General features: G+C 41.3%; 1 protein-coding gene across 4 annotated transcripts in view; it reads left to right on the top strand.

The window, feature by feature from the left end:
* The window catches only part of ANO4 (anoctamin 4), a 458290-nt gene that overhangs the window by 4147 nt on the left and 432131 nt on the right, over nt 1-22012 (top strand). For all 4 annotated transcript variants that reach the window (XM_082419367.1, XM_082419366.1, XM_082419364.1 and 1 more), the window contains exons 2-3: nt 8653-8736; nt 20950-21201. In XM_082419367.1, the coding sequence (XP_082275493.1) occupies nt 8653-8736; nt 20950-21201 (336 nt within the window). The remainder of the gene's footprint in view (nt 1-8652; nt 8737-20949; nt 21202-22012) is intronic.

The following is a 22012-nucleotide window of genomic DNA, read 5'->3' as shown; positions in this document are numbered from 1 at the left end:
CGTTCATGCAGACATTCACCACGTATGGGCAGCTGTGTGGGTAATCCCAGGGAGAAGGCATGGCTTGAGCAAAGGCTAAAAGGCAGTGGATGACCAGAAGTTCAGGACTTCTGACTGGAAGGGGGTATAATAGAGGGGTGTAATGAGAGCCAGGCCTAACCATGCAACACAGAATGGAGCGAAGCAAAGAGATGACAGCCTAGGACATAACTTCCTCACCTGTCATTTTGTCTTTATTCGGGTGACTCCCAAATAGAAATCACCAACTCAGAACTTCTTTCTTGTATGTGCTATGCTTGTCTACCCAGCTGTCTGCTAGACTTCTTTACCTGTATACTCCTCTGGCATTGCAAACTCATTGTGTCCAAAACAGAATTCCTCTCCCATACCTGTGTCCTATAGAATCACTCCAGCTACTGAGCTCCAGCTACTGGACCATGGAGTACCAGAATAAATGAGACCTCACTCTTTCTCTCAGGATAGCACAGTCAGCTGGAGGAAACAGGCTCCTAAAGAGATTTATAATGCAGTGCTGCGGGGGAGGGGATGGGGGGAGTGAGGGATAGGTCAGGAAGAGTTACCTGGAGGAGACGATGTTAAAAGGCCAATTGGGAGAAGAAGGACATTCCAGGGAGGGGCAACAGCATGAACAAAGATGAAGGGGATAGATGGCAGGGGGCATAAAGGCAGCTGCCAGCAGCATGGTGTTGGTGGAACATGACATCCAAGACAGGAGACATCGGCAGGGGCCAGCGTGCTCTATCCAGTCACCTAGACTAGAATCCTGGGAGTCGTCTTTGAGTCCTCCCTTACCAGAATATACTAACAGTGACCTTGGGCAAACCAATTCACCTCCTGCGCCTCAATTTTCTTATCTGTAAAATGGGGTCACTCTGAGGTTTAAATGCAACAGTACTTGTAAGAGCATATGAGTGACACATAACGAGTACTCAGTAAGCATAGCTATTACTGTCAACTGCCTCTCCCAGCCCATATACTCTCAACTACCAAGTCCCATTGATTCTTCTTCCTTAAAGTCTTTCTACTCTGTTTTCTCCTCTCCCTGCCCCCTCCTCTTATGCTGGTCGAGGCCACCGTCACTGCCAATTTTGACTGCGGTAGCAGCCTCCGAGCTGTCTCTCTGCCTCTTTCCCTGCCTCTTTGATCCCAGTTGCAAATCTGATCCTGCTATTCCTCTGCTTAAAGCTCTCCAAGGGCTCCCCTCTGCTTACAGGTCAAAGTCTAACCTCCCTAGGTTGGCAAACAAGGCCCTTCAGAAGCTGACCATCCTTCTTTCCTGCTGCCCTTGGCCCCAGCATCCCACCTTTTAGGGAGGGAGGTGGCTGGGCGTGGCTGATCGCACCTGGTTTTCTCAGGTGTCTGAACCTTGGCCCATGCTCTGAAACACAGCCCCTTCCTCCTTTATGAGGCTCACTCCCCCTCTCCTTTGACCTCCCCATCCTACTGGGTTCCTCTCTTGGAACCTTTCAGGGTACTCTCTCCCCAACAGCTTTTCATTTTGTAGTGTAATGAGGACTCCCCTCTGTGGGTTGTAGAATCCCAAAGGCCAAGGACTACATCTTTATCTTTATATTCCTGGTGCTTAGCCCCGCACCTGGCATATGCTGGCTGAGCAATCCTTGGCTGTCTGATCGACTGAAGGACTGAATGGACTCTAGCAAGGGGTAGTACACCACACACACACATTCTTAAAACTTCATTGTCTTATTGCAAATAAGCAATAGAACCTTTACGCTTCAGAAAATAAGAATGAACAAAAGAGCAAAAGTGTCCACACTACGTGGTGAAATGAGATGTATGCTAACGGGCTGGAAGTCATGCTTTAGCTGCAAAATAAATCCAAGGAACTGTTTGAGGACTTCTCTTGTTTTTGCCCTCTACCACCTGGCATGCTTGTCATTTTGCAATCCAGACACTCATGGTCAACATTGATTTAGGATCCTTTTTGATTAAGAAGCTGCAGCAAAGCTTACACAGATTAGTTTTTGACCTTCAGCCCTTCATACTTTAAAAGTTTCTTTCTGGGGCAAAATTAAAATTTTATTTTGATCCTGTGAAGGAGCACTTTAATCTTTTCCTTTAAAACATGATGTTCTTTGTAATAAGCATGTGGATTTTTCTATTAGAACTTAGTCCTAGACAAACAATCCGTAGCTACCAAGGAAGTTTCTAGAACAAACAATTCAACATATGTTTTGTGAGTGCTTACTATGTGTCAGGTACTGTTGTGGGTTCTGGAAGTAAAAACAAAATTAAAAACTGTTCTCATGAATCTTACATTGTAATGATGAGGCATGGATCTTTACCTTCCGGAAAAAATGAAAAAGAATGTGGGATTTTCAACCCTGAATCAAATAGGTACAAGGAGGAAAGAAAGGAAAGGAAAGGCTTTTCTCTAATTAGGGTTCCTGCAAGGCCTTTTTGCCACTGTGCCTGCAAGAGTGGAATCAAAGGGAAGCTGAGATAATGAGTATCAGGCCCAGTGTTTAAAATGCAGGAATGGTGAGTATAGTATTTGAAAGCTTACTAGAGTCTTTGGCAAACATTTATTGTGCTTTTTATGCATTAGGCAGAGCTAGGCACTGTGGACAGAAGGTGAATAAGGGATGGCCTTGCCCTCCAGGGGTTTGGGTCTAGCTCAGGTCCAGTGGGAGACGCAGAGGAGGGAACAACTCCTAGTACTATCACAGCTGGTCCCTGCCCTGCTTGTCTCCTAATGCTGCTGCAGAGTTACATGAAAGAGCAAAGGTGAAAATGTTATGAAAACCTAGATAGTCGTAGAGCAATGTAGTACACAACACTCTGGTGTGTTTATCGTCATTACTGTAGGGAAAGCTCTGTGGAGTGAAGCACACTCTCTACACGTTGATTAATTCATCAACACCTTACGGGAGACCTTCCAAGGCACCAGTTCCTACCTGGTGCCAGCCTGCATCTACTGTATGTGCTAGGCACTCAATGTTTTTTAAATGAATGAATTTCAGTCACAATGTAAAGGAGGAATTTGAGGCCCAGGGAGCTTAGGTGATGAGATACAGGCTACACAGCTAGGAGGAAAGGGTTGGACTTGAATATTAACTTTTCTGTAAGCCTATAAAATACACAGCAGACATAGAATAAATCACACCAATATTTCTGAGGAACATACATATGCACACACATACACACACACACACACACACACACACACCACACTTTTGTTTTCTTACTAGTGGATTCTCTAGAGCCTTTTATAAACAATTTTAAGTGATTTACAAAAAAAAAAAAAAAAAAAACCAGATGTGGTAAACAGTTGTAGCTCACTCTGCACAATAAATATGTATTTTGTAAATTAAATGGTATTTCCAGTACACTTGTGTAAGGTAGTAATTAAAGGAATTGTATGGTGAATTTTTTGGTAAAGTCAGTAGTTATGCATCATTTGTCTGTTTGGTAATTCTTGAGTTTCATTTGTCCATATGTATAAGCAGACTTCTAATATGTTTTTAAGGGTTTAATGAAAACATTTTCTCTTCCTTTTTTAATTTGTCCTTCCTTTTTTGCGGTGAGATGTTTTCCCAGGCTTTGTGGATTGTGGATTCCGGGGGAGAATTTTACCAGGACCTGGAGATCCTAGACCAGTAGCATTGCCACCACCTGGGAGTCTATTAGAAATGCAATTGTCAGTTATATCTCAATAAAATGGAAAAGAATGCAGAATTCCAGGCCCACGCCAGAGATAGTAAATCAGCTCTTCACTTTAACAAGATACCCAAGTGATTTGCAGTCTCAAAGTTTCTGTATTTTTCCAAACATTTCTTGCTCAACCAATCAGTTATTGTGTTAAAATCTCCCCCTCTGATGATGGATTTGTCAGTTTCTCCTTGTAGCTCTATTAATTTTTGCTTCGTATATTTTGAGGTTATTTTATCTCAAGTAACTCAGATGTAACATTTTTTAATATCTTCCTGAAGAATCAGACCTGAACCTTTTATCATTATCATTTTAAGTGTCTCTCTTATAAATAGCATTTAGTTGATTTTCTTTTTGCTTTCCAAATCCATCTCACAATCTCTTAAATAACAAATTTAGACCATTTACATGTATTGTTATTACTAGTGTAATTGACCTTAATTCTACCATTTTACTTTAGATTTTCTCTTTGTCTTGTTTTGTTCCTATGCTTTAATTCTCATTTATTTCCCTTATCTAAGTAGAATTTTTTTTTTTAATTTTTTCTCCCGTTCTTCCCCACCATATGTCTCCCACCCCCTCCAGCACAGCAGACTGGTTTGGAAATGTAGTTTATTTCTGTTATTTTAATAATTACCCTTCTACTTGTGGTTAAATCTTACCTAACAAATTCTACACATATTCATTACATTTTGTTTCTCTAACTCTAAATTTAATATGTTAACCTCTCCCCTGAATAATACTTTGATTTTGAGCACCCAGCTCCTGGCTTTGTATACTATGATTATTTTGCATTTTAGTTATATTTCTTTTAAAAAATTTCCCAAATTAGATATTATAATTATCATTTTATATTGACAATTTTTGTTTAGTTTTGCCTACATATCTACCAGAATTCTGCATTCAGTGGAAAGATGAAAACAGGCATGGTACCTGCTTTTTTTGCTGTGGTTAAGATGAAAGATAGGTTGAATGTTGAGATGGGCCTGATTTTATTTGGTTATAAGATCATACAGTTTAGAAGTATACCCAAAATAATTTGAGACAAAGAAAATTGGGTTAATTTTGTCACATGTTTCTGTTAAGTGGGCCTCTGAAAACAGAATCCCCGAGATGATGTCTATCTCATTCCCTGCCGAACCTCATCAGATAAATGACTGTCAAAGATGTAGCACCAGATACAACAGGAATTGACCTAACACAGCTTATGATGTTAATCTGTCCTCCTCTGTCTTTGCCTCTGTTCTCAAATATTGGTCTAGTGTAAGACAAGCCTAGGTTTTAATTCCAGCTTTGTGACTTCCCTGAAGTGTGACTCTGGGCAAGTTCCCTGACTTTGTGAGCCTCTAGTTCCTCATCTGGATAGTGGGATAATCACACCTACCTTAAAAGAGTTGTTTTGGAGCACAAATGAAATAATGAATGTTTAGCATAGTGCCTGGCAAGGAGTAAGTACTTGATGACTATTGTTTTATGAATCCACCACCATCTCATTTTCTTAGACATTTTTTGCAGAATTTGCATTCCTAATTTGCCCTACTGTGATTTCTGCCCCCTTTGCTTCTTTAAAAAAGCTGTTGTACATACAGACAGGTGGGCAAGACAAATTTATAATTTAACAAATAGTTATAAAATGAATACTGTGTTACCACCACCTAGGTCAAGAATAGAGCATTCCCAGCACCATAGAACCTACCCCCACTCCCTGTACTTTTTCACAATTTCAAACTGCTTTCTTCCTCACCAAATGGAATCACCATGCTGACTTGTGCTAATTATTTTGTTACTTTTCTTTACTGTTTTACCATTTATATATGCATCTATAAACAATACAATTTAGTTTTGTTGTTGAAATTTTCATAAATAGAATCATATATCATTTGGGTGTTGCTGCTTTCATTAAACATTATGTTTGTGAGATCCACTGATAGTATTTTGTGTAGCTTTGCTTCATTCTTTTCCTTTGCTATATGGTATTCCATTTTATGCATATCTTTGTTCTTTTTAAGTATAAAATAAAAATAATAGCTAACACTAATTGGACACTTTCTATGTACTACTTTATAAAGTAAGTGCCTTTATTATTCGCATTGTACATACAAGGAAACAGAGCCCCGCAGAGATAAAGTATTGTGCCCAAGGGTTGGAACCAGGTATCTAATCTGGATACTGACTCCAGAACCCACAAAGTTTATTAACCTCATTCATAGTCTCAAGTTTTTCCACTAGGTACCTGATTTTGTTTTTTTAACTACAGTTTGTTCCTAAAGGATTAAATGGATAGTCAAGCCCTCCCACAAAAATCTAACATTTTTGTTTTAATTCTTATATAGGAAAACACCTTCCTTTACAGAGTCACTTTGTACCAAAGCTGCCACAGGTCTTTGTACTTCTGCTCTTTGAGTCTTTTCAAAATATTGCCACCCAAACTATGCCCTAGTTTTACCATTCAGATTCAAGTCAAATTTCAGTAGTTTTTCCTGTTCAAGTGTATGCACAGCCTCTTCCCAAGCATTCATTCCTAATTCAAGCATTCTGCTTCTTTATTGATTACTGATTTCTCAGTGTGCTTTTCTTCTTCATTCCTTTTCTCTCCATTCAGAGCCATTCCTGTGGCTCTTGAATCTCTCCCTTCACCCCCCTCCCCCCTTTGATGCCATTGACATTGTCCCTGGGAGGTCTCCTCCCTTCCAAAATCTTTTAAGGACAGATCATTAGTGAAGGGTTTAAAAAAAAATTAGGAATGTCCAGTTTAGAGAAGTTAGTTTGATATGTTTTAGGTCTGGGTTTTGTTGATTCAGCTGATTCCACAAATACATACGGAATGACTTGCTAACTGTGCATTTTGTGTAGCTGACTTATTTTTATTAGCCATGCCTCATCCTCTTCCACCTCCCCACCCCTAGCCCAGAAAAAGTGAGATAAGCATTATTGTCACCATTTTCAGATGGAAAGACCAATACTAAAGGAAGTCAACAGCTTGACCAAGTTCAAGGAGTTCATGTGCAGCAAAGCTGGGGCTTCAAACCCTAGTTGTGCTGACTCCAAGCCCAATGCTCCTTCGTGTTGATCACGGCAACCTCTACTGAAGTTATAACTAATAGGAAGGGGAAATGGTCATTTGCTATCCTTTCTTTAATTTCATGCATTCCTTTGTTCCTTCAACCAACGAACATATATTGAGGATTCACCTTATGCCAGGCAAAGCACTAAGCTCTGGAGATAACAAACTGAAAAACGTGTGGACCTGCCCTTGACAGGTTTGCACATGGTTTGGGATACCCATAAAACGAGTGCAATCTCGCATGCGCAGTGCTGTTGGAGGTGTGTCTACTGTTCCCGGAAGCCCGCTAGAGATGGGGGATGGTCTGGGAATATTTCTTAGAGGAGAAGTTGGCCACATGCACTTGCTTGAATTAATTTTCCCCACAATAAAAATAGTCTTAAAATATTTTTTTACCTCCCTGTTTGTGGACCTACAGTGGCCTTGATGTGGCCTCTAAGGGCCCCCACTACTTCCGCGCCCTCTGGCTCATTACCTGCTTTTGTCAATACTTTCTAGCTGCTTTCAAACCACAAGCATATCCGGACACCCCGGCGGATGACTCCCATTTCCTGCCCTCTGTCCAGGTACCTGCTGTTCTTTCCTCCTAGAATGTTCATCCGTAAAGCCATCTTCTCTAAAAATCCGCATTGCTCTCTCATTAAAATATGACTCAGTACGTTTCTAGAAACCCTTTCTCTTTGACTACATTTGACATTCTTAATTATTTCTTTTCCTCGGACCTCTAATTTTCATCATTATAGATCAGAGTTTCAAAGTTTTCCTGGTATCACATAACATGTAATATTCAAATATTTCCTTCAGGTCAGTTTCACAACCATTCTTATAGTAACTCTGTGTAAACTGTAGCGTTTTATAGTAGACAATATGTATTTATTTTGATATTTTAGATCACGTATGCCCTGCCTTCTTCATAAACAATTTGAAGCAGTTCTGATCTCGATTTGAGCTCTGTTCTGCCACATGCTGTCGTGTGACCTCGGGCAAGGTGCTCGGCTGCCTGGAGCCTCAGCTTTTCCATCAGAGACGTGGGGTGACGCTCGCCCTATTTCACGCCGTGCATGAGACGATGTGGCTGAAAATGCTAAGGTGCCGTGTGGATGGGAGGTTGTGGCGTCTTTGCCCCTCTGTCGGGAGCATGGTTTGCCCACGGTAGTGACGACTGCAGTGAAGCTGGCTGCACTCGAGCCTCGCAGGGAATTGCACCCACTTCTCTGTCTCCATGGCGGCTCCTCCCATGCTTTGGCCACCACCATCTCTCATCAGGATGACTGCATTGGCCTCATAAAGGAGTCTTTCTGCCTCTCCTTTCATCCTCCTCCTGACTGTTCTCCTTGCTGCCTCAAAGTGATCTTTCTGAAATGAAAATGGGATCCTGCTCTCTTGGCAACATCCAAACTTGTTAACGTGGTTTATAAGACCCCTTGTAGTCCAGCGGCTGTGCACCTCTCTTGTGCTGTGTTCAGCTGCTAACTCGTGAAGCAGAGGCTTCCGACTCTTCAGACAAGAAGATAGCACTCTGCCTGGATCCTTCCCCTCAATTCATCCCCCTCTTGCCTAGTTCACTTCCCCCAGGAAGCCTTACCTGATACCCTCTAGTCTGGGTCAGGTGTTTCCTCAACTTCCCATGCAACCCTCCCCCAGCACCCTCCCCCCATTATAATAAAGTGACACCAAACTGAAATTGCCTGTGTGACAGTCTGGGTTGTTTGTTGAAATGTTCCAAGTGCCTGGCACCTAACATTCCCTAAATGTCAATGAATGAACCAATGAATAACTATGAGATACTCAGACACAGACAGCTGGTTTATTTACCAGCAGTCATATATTTACTTTGTGGTCATGGTGTTTACCAGGATGTAATTAACCTTCTCCTCTTTTGTTTTCTTAAACAGACAAAGATATAAGCAGTGGGAGTTACAACCTTTCCTCCGCAACGACGGGCAGCTACTACAGTTGTGTCAGCCAGATCACCATAGGTGAGCAACTGTGCCAGTTTTTAATGAAAACTATTATTGCCTATAAAGGTTGGGGGTGCAGGGCTATGGAAGGAGTGAGTAGAAAGGGTAAGCGCATCAAACTTATTTTCAGAATCAGGGCAAATACTTGTGGGCTCACCTTGTTGGGGTGCCCTCTTGTGGATCCTTATTGCTTTTGCATAGAGATGGATGGAGGAAATGTGATCCAGAGAGATTAACAAAACAAAACAAAACACAGGTTTCCCAACTTTTCTTCATTTGCTTTCTCTTTCGTTTGTGTATCACCTATGTTATTATGTACTTAATGTTAAAACTGACTTTTTAAGATTTATTTTCATTTATTTTAAAAAGAAAATTTATATCACAACTGCAAATAGAAAATGTACGTTTCCCATAAGTATAAGTTAATGCATACATGCATAAAATAACAAATCAGTGTTACTGAATGCTGGCTATGCTTTGGGGGATTCTGTGTGTGCCAACTGTCCTGTCCCCTGACTTCACAGAAATAAAATTCCATGTCATAGCCCATGGCCTTCTCAGAAACTTGAAGTCTGCAGTTTGGGGCGTGTGGTTCTCTATCCCTTCCCCCTGGATGAGGGACCGCCCCCTATGGAGATGGTAGGATCCTGGCAGAATATACTGTGTTCACCTAGCACTCTCCCAGCCGCCTTCCTGCTCACCCTTAAACATGTTTTATTTTGGTCAAAAAGGGAAGAGTGACCATGATTATTTTTCTGTCTGCTGAATCTTTCCTCTCCTTTCCACTTCCTTTCAAACTTTTCTTGATTTCAGAATCTTGGCTATGACTTAGAAAAAAAAGAATAATTGTGATACTTGCAGCTAACATTTATTTTGCACTTAGCATTTGTCAGCTGCTCTTGGCCCTTGACATACATTATTTTACTTAATTGGGACTGTATGAGGAAGGTACTGTCACTTCCCCATCTTACAGATGAGGAAACTTGCTGTTTGCCTCACAGCCAGAAATGGATGTGCCTAGGATTCCAATCCAGGTCTGTTTGACACAAGCTCATGCTTTGAAACACAGTGTCATGGTTTCTTAGACTCCAGCAATGTGTACCCTTGTAAAAAGAAGTAATAGTTATGAGCCTCTAAAATGGATTTAAATTATTTTTATTACAAGGATACCTAAGTATGTTCCAACATAAAATGTAACTATAGACACCTTATTTTCCAAATAGCCATAAAAATCAAATCAAATTTGTAAATGAAATTTAAAGCACTGAGAAGAAAAACAACCACAAATTCACCGCATTAATTTAAGATGATGGGCTTTGTTATTTTGCTGAAATGCAGTCACTGCTTGTAATGCAATGTGGTCCTGGCTGCAGCAGTGAAGGTTCTTTGCACTGAGCTCAGTATTTACAGTATTTATGGTAACTGTGCTGTGCCACCACCTCTCTCTGTTCAACCCACTCTGAAATCTCTGTTAATGCTCACTCAGGTGAGATTATTGGATCTTTGTTTGCTATGGATGCACCTTGACATTCCCATCTCTCTCCTCTTCTCATTAAGTGTATCAACTGGTGCCAACTTGATGGAAACACAAAAGCAAACTCAGGCACTAAAATTAAGTGGCAAAATTTGGTCCATGGTATGCACATATTCATTTTTAAATGATTAAATTGACTTTTAAATGAAAAATGAAAACAACTTAAAAATCTCTGTGGAGAGTTCATGGACCCTGGTTTGAAAACACTAAATAACCTAAAATGACATTCCTAAGGACATTTGTTAAGTAGTGGGAGGTCGTTTAGAGTTCAGAGTAAGAGGGTGACAGGATGAATGCATGTATGAAAGGTTATTCGGGTGGTGAACAGGATGGATTTCATGTGCGAGAATCCGGCGTTATGACGGAGTAAGTGGCTCTGACTGTGGTCTTGACATGAGACAGTAATGAACTTGGGAAGTGGGATAGAGAGGCAGGTCTGGAGGGAGAGGCATGAAAGAGCCAGGAGGACTAGTCATTGCCTGGATGTGCCTCAGACAGTGTGCCCTGAGACTTTGAGTCAGGTTGACAGGGAGTCTGAGCTGTTCATTGAAATACAGAGGTCAGGAAGAGGACTGCATGGCTCTAGGGTTCCAGTGTGTTGGGTTTGAGGTCCCAGTGAGACCCCCCACCTCAGAATGACCCACAGGAAGTTGGAAATGTGGAGAGAATGGGCAGGAGATGAAGATATTGGCATTCTCTTCACAGAGAGTTCAGTCGAATCTTTGGAAGAGGATGAGATTATAAGAGGAGCATCAGTATATTGAGTGTGTAGAGGGTCAAAGACCAATCTTTGGGGGAAGCACAATTAGGACAGAAATAACGGCAGTGGTAGGAAAACGTAGCAAGTACATTTCTTGAAATGCCCAGAGAATTTCTAGAAGGGGAGACTGAGGAGGGTTAAAGTTAAAAGTCTGCCCTGGTGACATCCCATGTCAGTGGATGGTGGGAGGGGAGCCAGCTTACAAGGCTCTGAATAAGGAGTGATGAGCTGTGAGTAGAGACCTCTATTAAGACACTTGTCAGTGAAAGTGGAGGGGTAAACAGTGAGGACCATATGGGAGCTTTCTGTGCCAAGTGCTGTTCTAGTTGCTTTTCCTGTATTTACTCATTTAATACTCACAATCCCACGTGATAGATACTGTTATTTCCCCCATTTTACAGACGAGGAAACTAAGCTCTTGAAAGGTTAAAAGGTAATAAAGAATACATGGGTAGTAAGAGCTGGGATTTGAGCCCAGGTAATCCAACTCCCATTGGATGTCACTCCTGTTATATTGCTGTGGGCCTAGTACCATTCCCTGGTCTAGTCAGCTGTGGCCACCATGTCAGGGTGTTTCTAATTGAATTTGTTCCACCAAAAGATATATTGAAGTTCTAACCCGTGGTACCTTTGACTGTGACCTTATTTGGAAATAGGGTCTTTACAGATGTAATCAAGTTAGGATGAGGTCATATTCACTTAGGGTGGGGCTTCTAATTCAATGTGACTCATGTCCTGCTTGTAAGTAGAGGAGAAGAGACACAGATATATACATACAGGGAGAGCATCATGTGATGACAGAGGCAAAGGTTAGAGTGATATGTCTACAAGCCAAGGAACACCAAGGATCGCCAGCCATATCAGAAACCAGGAAAAAACAAGAGACAAAGAAGGACACTACATAATGATTAAGGGATCAATCCAAGAAGAAGATATAACAATTGTAAATGTTTATGCACCCAACTTAGGAGCACCTCAATACATAAGGTAAATGCTAACATCCATAAAAGGGGAAATTGACAGTAACACAATCATAGTAGGGGACTTTAACACCCCACTTTCACCAATGGACAGATCATCCAAAATGAAAATAAATGAGGAAACACAAGCTTTAAATGATACATTAAACAAGATGGACTTAATTGATATTTATAGGACATTCCATCCAAAAACAACAGAATACACTTTCTTCTCAAGTGCTCATGGAACATTCTCCAGCATAGATCATATCTTGGGTCACAAATCAAGCCTTGGTAAATTTAAGAAAATTGAAATCATATCAATTATCTTTTCTGACCACAACACTATGAGACTAGATATCAATTACAGGAAAAAATCTGTTAAAAACAAAAACACATGGAGGCTAAACAATACACTACTAAATAACCAAGGGATCACTGAAGAAATCAAAGAGGAAATCAAAACATACCTGGAAACAAATGACAATGAAAACACAACGACCCAAAACCTATGGGATGCAGCAAAAGCAGTTCTAAGAGGGAAGTTTATAGCAATAGATTCCTACCTTAAGAAACAAGAAACATCTCAAATAAACAACCTAACCTTACACCTAAAGCAATTAGAGAAAGAAGAACAAAAAAACCCCCAAAGTTAGCAGAAGCAAAGAATCATAAAGATCAGATCAGAAATAAAAAGAAATGAAGGAAACAGTAACAAAGATCAATAAAACTAAAAGCTGGTTCTTTGAGAAGATAAACAAAATTGATAAACCATTAGCCAGACTCAAGAAAAAAAAGGGAGAAGACTCAAGTCAACAGAATTAGAAATGAAAAAGGAGAAGTAACAACTGACACTGCAGAAATACAAAGGATCATGAGAGATTACTACAAGCAACTATATGCCAATAAAATGGCCAACCTTGAAGAAATGGACAAATTCTTAGAAAAGCACAACCTTCCGAGACTGAACCTGAAAGAAGTAGAAAATATAAACAGACCAATCGCGAGCACTGAAATTGAGACTGTGATGAAAAATCTGCCAACAAACAAAAGCCCAGGACCAGATGGCTTCACAGGTGAATTCTATCAAACATTTAGAGAAGAGCTAACGCCTATCTTTCTCAAACTCTTCCAAAATATAGCAGAGGGAGGAACACTCCCAAACTCATTCTACGAGGCCACCATCACCCTGATACCAAAACCAGACAAAGATGCCACAAAGAAAGAAAACTACAGGCCAATATCACTGATGAACATAGATGCAAAAATCCTCAAAATACTAGCAAACAGAATCCAACAGCACATTAAAAGGATCATACACCATGATCAAGTGGGGTTTATCCCAGGGATGCAAGGATTCTTCAATATATGCAAATCAATAAATGTGATACACCATATTAACAAATTGAAGGAGAAAAACCATTTGATCCTCTCAATAGATGCAGAAAAAGCTTTTGACAAAATTCAACATCCATTTATTATAAAAACCCTCCAGAAAGTAGGCATAGAGGGAACTTACCTTAACATAAGAAAGACCATATATGACAAACCCACAGCCAACATCGTATTCAATGGTGAAAAACTGAAACCATTTCCTCTAAGATCAGGAACAAAGCAAGGTTGTCCACTCTCACCACTATTATTCAACATAGTTTTGGAAGTTTTAGCCACAGCAATCAGAGAAGAAAAAGAAATAAAAGGAACACAAATTGGAAAAGAAGAATTAAAGCTGTCACTGTTTGCAAATGACATGATACTACACATAGAGAATCCTAAAGATGCCAACAGAATACTACTACAGCTAATCAATGAATTTGGTAAAGTAGCAGGATACAAAATTAATGCACAGAAATCTCTTGCATTCCTATACACTAATGATGAAAAATCTGAAAGAGAAATTAAGGAAACAGTCCCATTTACCATTGTAACAAAAAGAATAAAAAATACCTAGGAATAAACCTACCTAAGGAGACAAAGTATGCAGAAAACTCTAAGACACTGATGAAAGAAATTAAAGATGATACAAACAGATGGCGAGATATACCATGTTCTTGGAGTGGAAGAATCAACATTGTGAAAATGACTATACTACCCAAAGCAATCTACAGATTCAGTGCAATCCCTATCAAATTACCAATGGCATTTTTCACAGAACTAGAACAAAAAATTTCAAAATTTGTATGGAAACACAAAAGACCCCAAATAGCCAAAGCAATCTTGAGAAAGAAAAATGGAGCTGGAGGAATCAGGCTCCCAGACTTCAGACTATACTACAAAGCTGCAGTAATCAAGACAGTATGGTACTGGCACAAAAACAGAAATATAGATCAATGGGACAGGATAGAAAGTCCAGAGATAAACCCACGCACCTATGGTCAACTAATCTATGACAAAGGAGGCAAGAATATACAATGGAGAAAAGACAGCCTCTTCAGTAAGTGGTGCTGGGAAAACTGGACAGCTACATGTTAAAGAATGAAATTAGAACACTCCCTAACAGCATACACAAAAATAAACTCAAAATGTATTAAAGACCTAAATGAAGGGCCAGACACTATAAAACTCTTAGAGGAAAACATAGGCAGAACACTCTATGACATAAATCACAGCCAGATCCTTTTTGACCCACCTCCTAGAGAAATGGAAATAAAAACAAAAATAAACAAATGGGACCTAATGAAACTTAAAAGGTTTTGCACAGCAAAGGAAACCATAAACAAGACAAAAAGACAACCCTCAGAATGGGAGAAAATATTTGCAAATGAAGCAACTGACAAAGGATTAACCTCCAAAATTTACAAGCAGCTCATGCAGCTCAATATCAAAAAGCAAACAACCCAATCCAAAAATGGGCAGAAGACCTAAATAGACATTTCTCCAAAGAAGATATATAGATTGCCAACAAACACATGAAAGGATGCTCAACATCACTAATCATTAGAAAAATGCAAATCAAATCTACAATGAGGTATCACCTCACACCAGTCAAAATGGCCATCATCAAAAAATCTAGAAACAATAAATGCTGGAGAGGGTGTGGAGAAAAGGGAACACTCTTGCACTGTTGATGGGAATGTAAATTGATACAGCCACTATGGAGAACAGTATGGAGGTTCCTTAAAAAAGTAAAACTAGAACTACCATACGACCCAGCAATCCCACTACTGGGCATATACCCTGAGAAAACCATAATTCAAAAAGAGTCATGTACCACAATGTTAATTGCAGCTCATTTACAATAGCCAGGATATGGAAGCAAGCTAAGTGTCCATCGACAGATGAATGGATAAAGAAGAGGTGGTACATATATACAATGGAATATTACTCAGTCATAAAAATAAACAAAATTGAGTTATTTATAGTGAGGTGGATGGACCTAGAGTCTGTCATACAGAGTGAAGTAAGTTAGAAAGAGAAAAACAAATTCCATATGCTAACACGTATATATGGAATCTAAAAATAAAAAAAAAAAAATGGTTCTGAAGAACCTAGGGGCAGGACAGGAATAAAGACGCAGACGTAGAGAATGGACTTGAGGACACGGGGAGGGGGAAGGGTAAGCTGAGACGAAGTGAGAGAGTAGCATGGACATATGTACGATGTAAAATAGGTAGCTAGTGGGAAGCAGCCTCATGGCACAGGGAGATCAGCTCAGTGCTTTGTATCCACCTAGAGGGGTGGGATAGGGAGCGTGGGAGGGAGACGCAAGACTGAAGAGATATGGGGATATATGTGTATGTGTAGATGATTCACTTTTTTCTAACGCAGAAACTAACACACCATTGTAAAGCAATTATACTCCACTAAAGATGTTAAAAAACAAACAAACAAACAAGAAACCAGGAAAAGGCAGACAACAAATTTCCCCCTAGAGACTTCAGAGAGAGCACGGCCCTGCTGAAATCTTGATTTCAGACTTCTAGCCTCCAAAACTGTGAGAGGATAAATTTCTATTTTTTTTAAGCCACCCAGTTTGTGACCCTTTGTTACAGAGCCCTAGGAAACTCATATAACAGGTTCTTACTGGCCTATGAAGTCACCTCTGAAGGGGCAGTGGGTATGTCACACAGTTTTCTCAGAAGGTGATGGGACAACTGAAAGGCCCTTGAATGTTGCTTCTGTTTCAACAAACTCAAACTGGCTGAAACCATAAGGAAAGTTATTACTTCATATAATAGGAAGGCCTGTTGGGAGGACAGGTTGAGTAGGCTGCTCGATGATGTTGTGAAAGACCTTCTCCCCTTTGCCTTCCTGGGAAAATCTATCTTCCTGATGGCGGCCCCAAGGCCGCCGTGGTTCCAGGAATTGCACTCAGGCACAACAGTGATCAGAGGGAAAGGAGCTTTGGTGCCTTCCTCAGGTGTTCACTTGAGGAGCTGAAACTTTCCCCTGAAGCACCTCAGAGACTTCTATCTCATTGCGTGGGATTTGGTCACATGACCACCCTTCAGCAAATCACTGACAAGGGAGATAAGATCGTGGTCTTTACACCCATCATGGCCCACGTGGAGGTCAGGGAGCGTGAGGTCTGTCTGCCCTGAGTCACAAGCTGTGTGGTAGCGGGATGAATTCCCAAACAAAATGTGACTCTGTTGGGAGGAAGGGGTGTGGGTGGAGGGTGGATTCAGCACAGTCATCAGGCAGTGTCCACTGCCCACAGTCTGTCCAGTACAAAGCACTTTAAAAATATTTATAGTAAAAGCAGCAAATAATTAACAACTTTATACTCAAAGTACTGGAGGGAGGACATCTCTGAGTCGTCTAGCAATTCTTTTTTAAAAGCTCTTTTTGTTTTCTTTCATCTCCTGTACTTCCGTCCTTCTCTTACAGGATAGGCATCTCACTCAGAAGTGTCTCATTTGTGAGGGAATTCCATTTAAGAGAACAGCACACTTCTGGACTTCCTATTAATGTAGTTCCTTATAGGAACCTATGTCCTGACCGAAGAAATGCCAAAAGAATTGCCAAAAAATCCAATCAACAGAAAAAGTGACACCTTCTGAAATTTTTCTACCTATCCATGAGACCCTTGGAAAACTCCTTATTTTCTTCTTTTTTTTTTTTTTTTCTGGCCGCACGGCATGGCATGTGGGATCTTAGTTCCCCGACCAGGGATGGAACCCGCGCCTTCCCCGACCAGGGACCGAACCCGCACCCCCTGCGTTGGAAGCGTGGAGTCTCAACCACTGGACCACCAGGGAAGTCCTGAAAGCTCCTTATTTTCTGATAGTAAACTCCCATTTTTTCATGTATGAAAAATTTAAGAACTTTAAAGTTGATTAACATCATTTTTTTTCTCAAGACAGCCTATAATTTTGAGTGTTCCTTACATGTCTCTGTTTAGGATTTGGGGGCTAGTGGGTGATAGTGTTGGCATGCAACTCGGAGAAAGCTGAGACCCCTGCTTCTACCCCACCCCCGACCTGGGAACAGGATGGTGGGTGAGGGAGGGTGAGTAGGCTACCAGTGTGACATTCCTGTTACTTGCCTCTTGGGCACTTGGGACACCAGCTGTTCCCTTGGATGGTTGGATAACCAACCACCCAAAATACTCTGACCTCATTGTTGCTTTTAAATTTAGGCTGGTCCATTTCTATTCCATCATAATTATGCAGATCTTATCATAGCTCATTTGTATCAATGACATGAATTAATATATTTGCTAATGAACTCCATTTCTGGATTAAATGATGTGGTAATTTCCTAAAGTAAAAAAAAAGGGGGTGGCTTCTTAGCACTGTGAACAATATTTTTTCAAAATTAAGTATATGTTATAAATTAGCTATCATTTTATGAAAGAAATGGTAAAACCTGAAATTATGGGGAGTCCAGAGTTCCTTGGGACTTTTAAGCCTAACGCTTTCAGAGTGTGTGATATATATTATACACCCTTCTCTGTATAATGACTCCCAAGGAGCTTGGGAATATGGAAAGAGAAGAGGCATTTAAGCAAGCTTCCGAATGAAACAACAAGGCGAGGGAAAACATGGTCCTGTAATTATTCTTCTTGTAAAAGGATTCTCTGGTGTGAGTAGGAGGTAATACGTTTTCACATTTTTAATAAAAACATAATGGAACATCAATTCAAATGGTGCCTCCTAGAATTTCATTTCTATGCCCCAGTACACTCTTAGGAGCTATGGGAGATCCAAGAGTATTGATCACAAAATAAACACACTAGCATCAGAAGTTTAGTCCAACAAACAGGATCGGGGGGCAGCCTTGGGGTCAGTAGCGTTCAGTTCAGCCTCCACTGCAGCTGTGGCTCCATTGCAGTTCTGAACATTGAGAATTTGTGTTCTCTGTGATTATCTTCAGAGGCTCCATAGCCCTCACCAGAGAAAGAATCACTCACCTCACTGTATTCCACTTACCTTTTAGGAAGGTGACTGACCAAGAAGAGTTCAAGCAGTCCAGTCAGCATGTTCTCAAGGGTGTCAGCATGTCCCTTTCCTTGTGCATTCTGGTCCATTGAGATCCCTCTATAAAAAATTGTTCAGAAAGGAATAAATAACCTAAGAGCGATTTGTGGGGGAAACAGACCCCGATTCCATCTCCTAGAATCCTTCTTGTTGCCTGTGTTCTCAGTGCGAGGCAGGGGACCAGAGCACCCATGTTGTCTTTGATGAGCCTGGGCTTGAACCTGTTAGTTCTGTGTAGTTATTGACCTTGCGGAAGTAATAATGTCCCTTAGCCTTGGTTTCCTCATCTGTCAAATGGGAATATTAGTACCTTCCTGACAGGGTTATTGTGAGGTTAAATGAGGTGGTCCTGATAGATCCCTTAGCACATGGCCAATAAGCATGAGACAGTATTGTAACTTTTAGTGGATTTATCATTTTATGACAGTGAAGTAGATTGTTCATTCCTGGGCATCAGGCGTGGCTTCAGTGTGGATGAGTTCCAGATTTACAACTCTGGTCCCATGTCTCCTAATCCTCATTTCCGTTGTTTTTTTCAGTCTACTGCCAGACATTTCCACATAGATATTTCCACTAAAGCTCAACCTCCTCGTGTCTAAAAAAACACACTCAACCTTCTTCAGCCCTTGCCAGGCCAGTCCTTCTGATGGCCACAGTGAGGATGAGGAAATCCACCATTCTGTTTGCCATAAGTCTTCTCTGACATCTTGCCAGCAAAAAACAAAGCTACCTGGTGGCCCCAAACTCCTTTCTTTCCACGTCATTGTTGCGCATCTCTCTGGACCTCTTTTCCTTTCTTGCTGCCAACATTTAAATTTGGTCCCTTAATAATGTTTGCCTGGCCTCTGCTTCACAGCCTCTTATGTCACCTCCTTGCCGCTGGTCTAGGAAGCATTCGGTGAACAGTCGGTATCTATTGAATGCCATGGGAAAGAGCCAAATAGAGAAATGCTGGGAGGGAGTTTTAAAGATGACTAAGACACCTCTGACCTTGAGGGATGCTCAGCTCAGGAGAGAGACACATAGAGAGAAGGAACACTTGGCTGTGAAGTGTGGGCAGGGACTGTCTGACACATATCCATGTTCAGGTGGTTTCCCGCGTGGTGTGGGAGGGCTGCCCCAGACAACACCGTCCAGTCTGCAGCATCCATGCAGGCCTCCTCCCTTGTTGCCCCTTTTGGGCTTTCTTGGTGCCTCAACACCCCCTCCCCAATTTGGACTTTCTCCCCACACACCCCCAGCCCCTGCACACCAACACCTTTTACTGGGCCTCCCTTTACCGTGGTTAAGAGAGCTTGGGGGAGTCAGAGGAATCTCCCCAGAAGGGGTCACCACCAGAGGAAGGAGGCACAGATTCTGCCTTTTGCTGCCGTCCATTTGATTTTGCCAATCCCCACTTCACAAACTTTTAGGGATATTGCTTTGCCTAGCAAGTAAAATCTAATTTTCTTACCTTGGCATTTAAGACCCTCAGCTGTCTTGTATCAACCTACCTTTCCATTCTTGTTTTTTTCTGACTACACTTACATTATATTTCTAAATTCTGTACCTCGGTTGCAAATGCAAAGGCCTGCAGAGATCAGGCATGTAAGACAAATAACTGAAGCAGGCTGGGAGTAAGGTATTAGGGAATGGTGGGGACTGTGGCAGACAGGAGTTCCTTTACTCCGCTTTAAAAGAGTGGCTCTGTGGTTGCTTCAGCGGACAGTTGCCACATGGGAATGTGGTCCAGTGTTGCTTGATCTTTAGGAGAAGATCAAGAGATTTTTAAAGAGAGGACAGAAAGCTGGATTTTTGTTGAGAATGCTTAGACTTTTATTGTTGTCAATTTTAATTTGAACTTTACTTCAAATTAAGAAAAATGTGGGCTAACAAAATACATCTACAGAGCAGATCTGTCCCTCTGATTGTTTTAGGTGGCAACGCTTGCCTAGAAGGCCAAGTTCATGCCATCTTTTCCACGACCTAGTTCCTCCACCTAGAAAGGGCTTTGTCCCCTGAAATCCTGGGGAATGGTTTTGTCCAACTTTAAACTATTTCTTTCATCTTGCTTTGTACTGTTGTTAGTTGGAAAAAGGGAAAGAACATAGATTTGGAGCCAGACAGATCTGGGCTTAAATTCTGCCTCTGGCACTTACTGGCTGCTTGACCTAGGGCAAGTTGAGGTCCAATTTCCTATAAAACGGAAATAGTAATTGTATCCTTGTACAGTTGCTGTAAGGATTACAATCACTTATGCAAAGTACCTAGAACATAATAGACCTTCAGTTATCTTTTTTCCTTATGATCACAAGTCTTATCTCCTTTATTGGACTCTGAGCTCCTTAAGGGCAAAGACTGGACACCTAGAACATAGTATGTGCTTAATAAACATAGGCTGACTAGTTAACAAGATTCATCCAGTGTGACAATTCCTGCCTGTTTATCGGTAACATGCATCCTTATCTCAAGTGGTGTTTGATTTGACACACAGCTAAGACGTTGGGGGAAGTACAGAAAGAAATACGGTATAAGGCTTTGATTGCTGATCCTGACCTTATGTGTTTGTCTTGCCAGGTTACGACGTTGCTGGGCCTGTTGCAGTTGGGCTCACCCACTGGAAAAATCCATATGCACAAGGCAGACCCACCCTCCCATCAGATCTGCCTCTCTTCGTCTCCAAAGATGCAGGCATCCCGGTATATCAGCGATCCCTCACTCGCAAGACTGAGCTGGCCACGCCTCTGTCTTGCCCAGCCTCACTGTCCATCACTCCAGTGCCTTCTTACAGCAGCAGCAGCCAGGAAACCCTGAGCCAAGACACAGCAGGTAACAGTGCTGGCTTCCTGTTGGAGATTCAGGACTCAGTGTGTTTAAAAGTTCCTTCATGCATTTGCCTGCCGAATAGATTGCATCTGCATTTCTGCTTGTGTGATGCTATGGACCCCAACAATTCCCCCATATTCACTGGCCTTTAATAGCTTGGCTGTATCAGAAGGAAGGTTAGATGTGTTTAGAAATATTTGACCTAAGCGTTAGTTCTATTTGGTAAAATGTCGTCTGGAAATCCACTCTGAGTCAGAATTCCAAGTTTTGTCATAGGACTTTTTGTTTGTTTAATTTTCATCCTCTATTTAGTGACAAGGCATTGATCTTGGATTACAGTCTTGTATTCAAAAAAGTCATTTCTGAATACTTACCTCATTTTCTAGCAATACATGATGCTCCACAAATTTGATCTGTGTCATGGGTCTTCGAACCACTGCCAATGGGCCAAATCTTGGCTGCCACATGTTTTTGTTCAGCCCAAGAACTAAAAATAGTTTTTACTTTATTTTTGTATTTTTATTATTTTTTTAAAATACATTTATTTTTTATTTATTTATTTTTGGCTGCACTGGGTCTTTGTTGCTGTGCGCGGGCTTTCTCTAGTTGCGGCGAGCGGGGGCTACTCTTCCTTATGGTGCGCGGGCTTCTCATTGCGGTGGCTTCTCTTGTTGCGGAGCACAGGCTCTAGGCGTGCGGGCTTCAGTAATTGTGGCTCGTGGGCTCTAGAGAGCAGGCTCAGTAGTTGTAGCACATGGGCTTAGTTGTTCTGTGGCATGTGGGATCTTCCTGGACCAGGGCTCGAACCCGTGTC

The sequence above is a fragment of the Balaenoptera physalus genome, assembly GCF_965194825.1.
Source record: "Balaenoptera physalus genome assembly, chromosome: 13".
NCBI lineage: Eukaryota > Metazoa > Chordata > Mammalia > Artiodactyla > Balaenopteridae > Balaenoptera > Balaenoptera physalus.
This window is presented reverse-complemented; position numbering and strand designations above follow the sequence as displayed.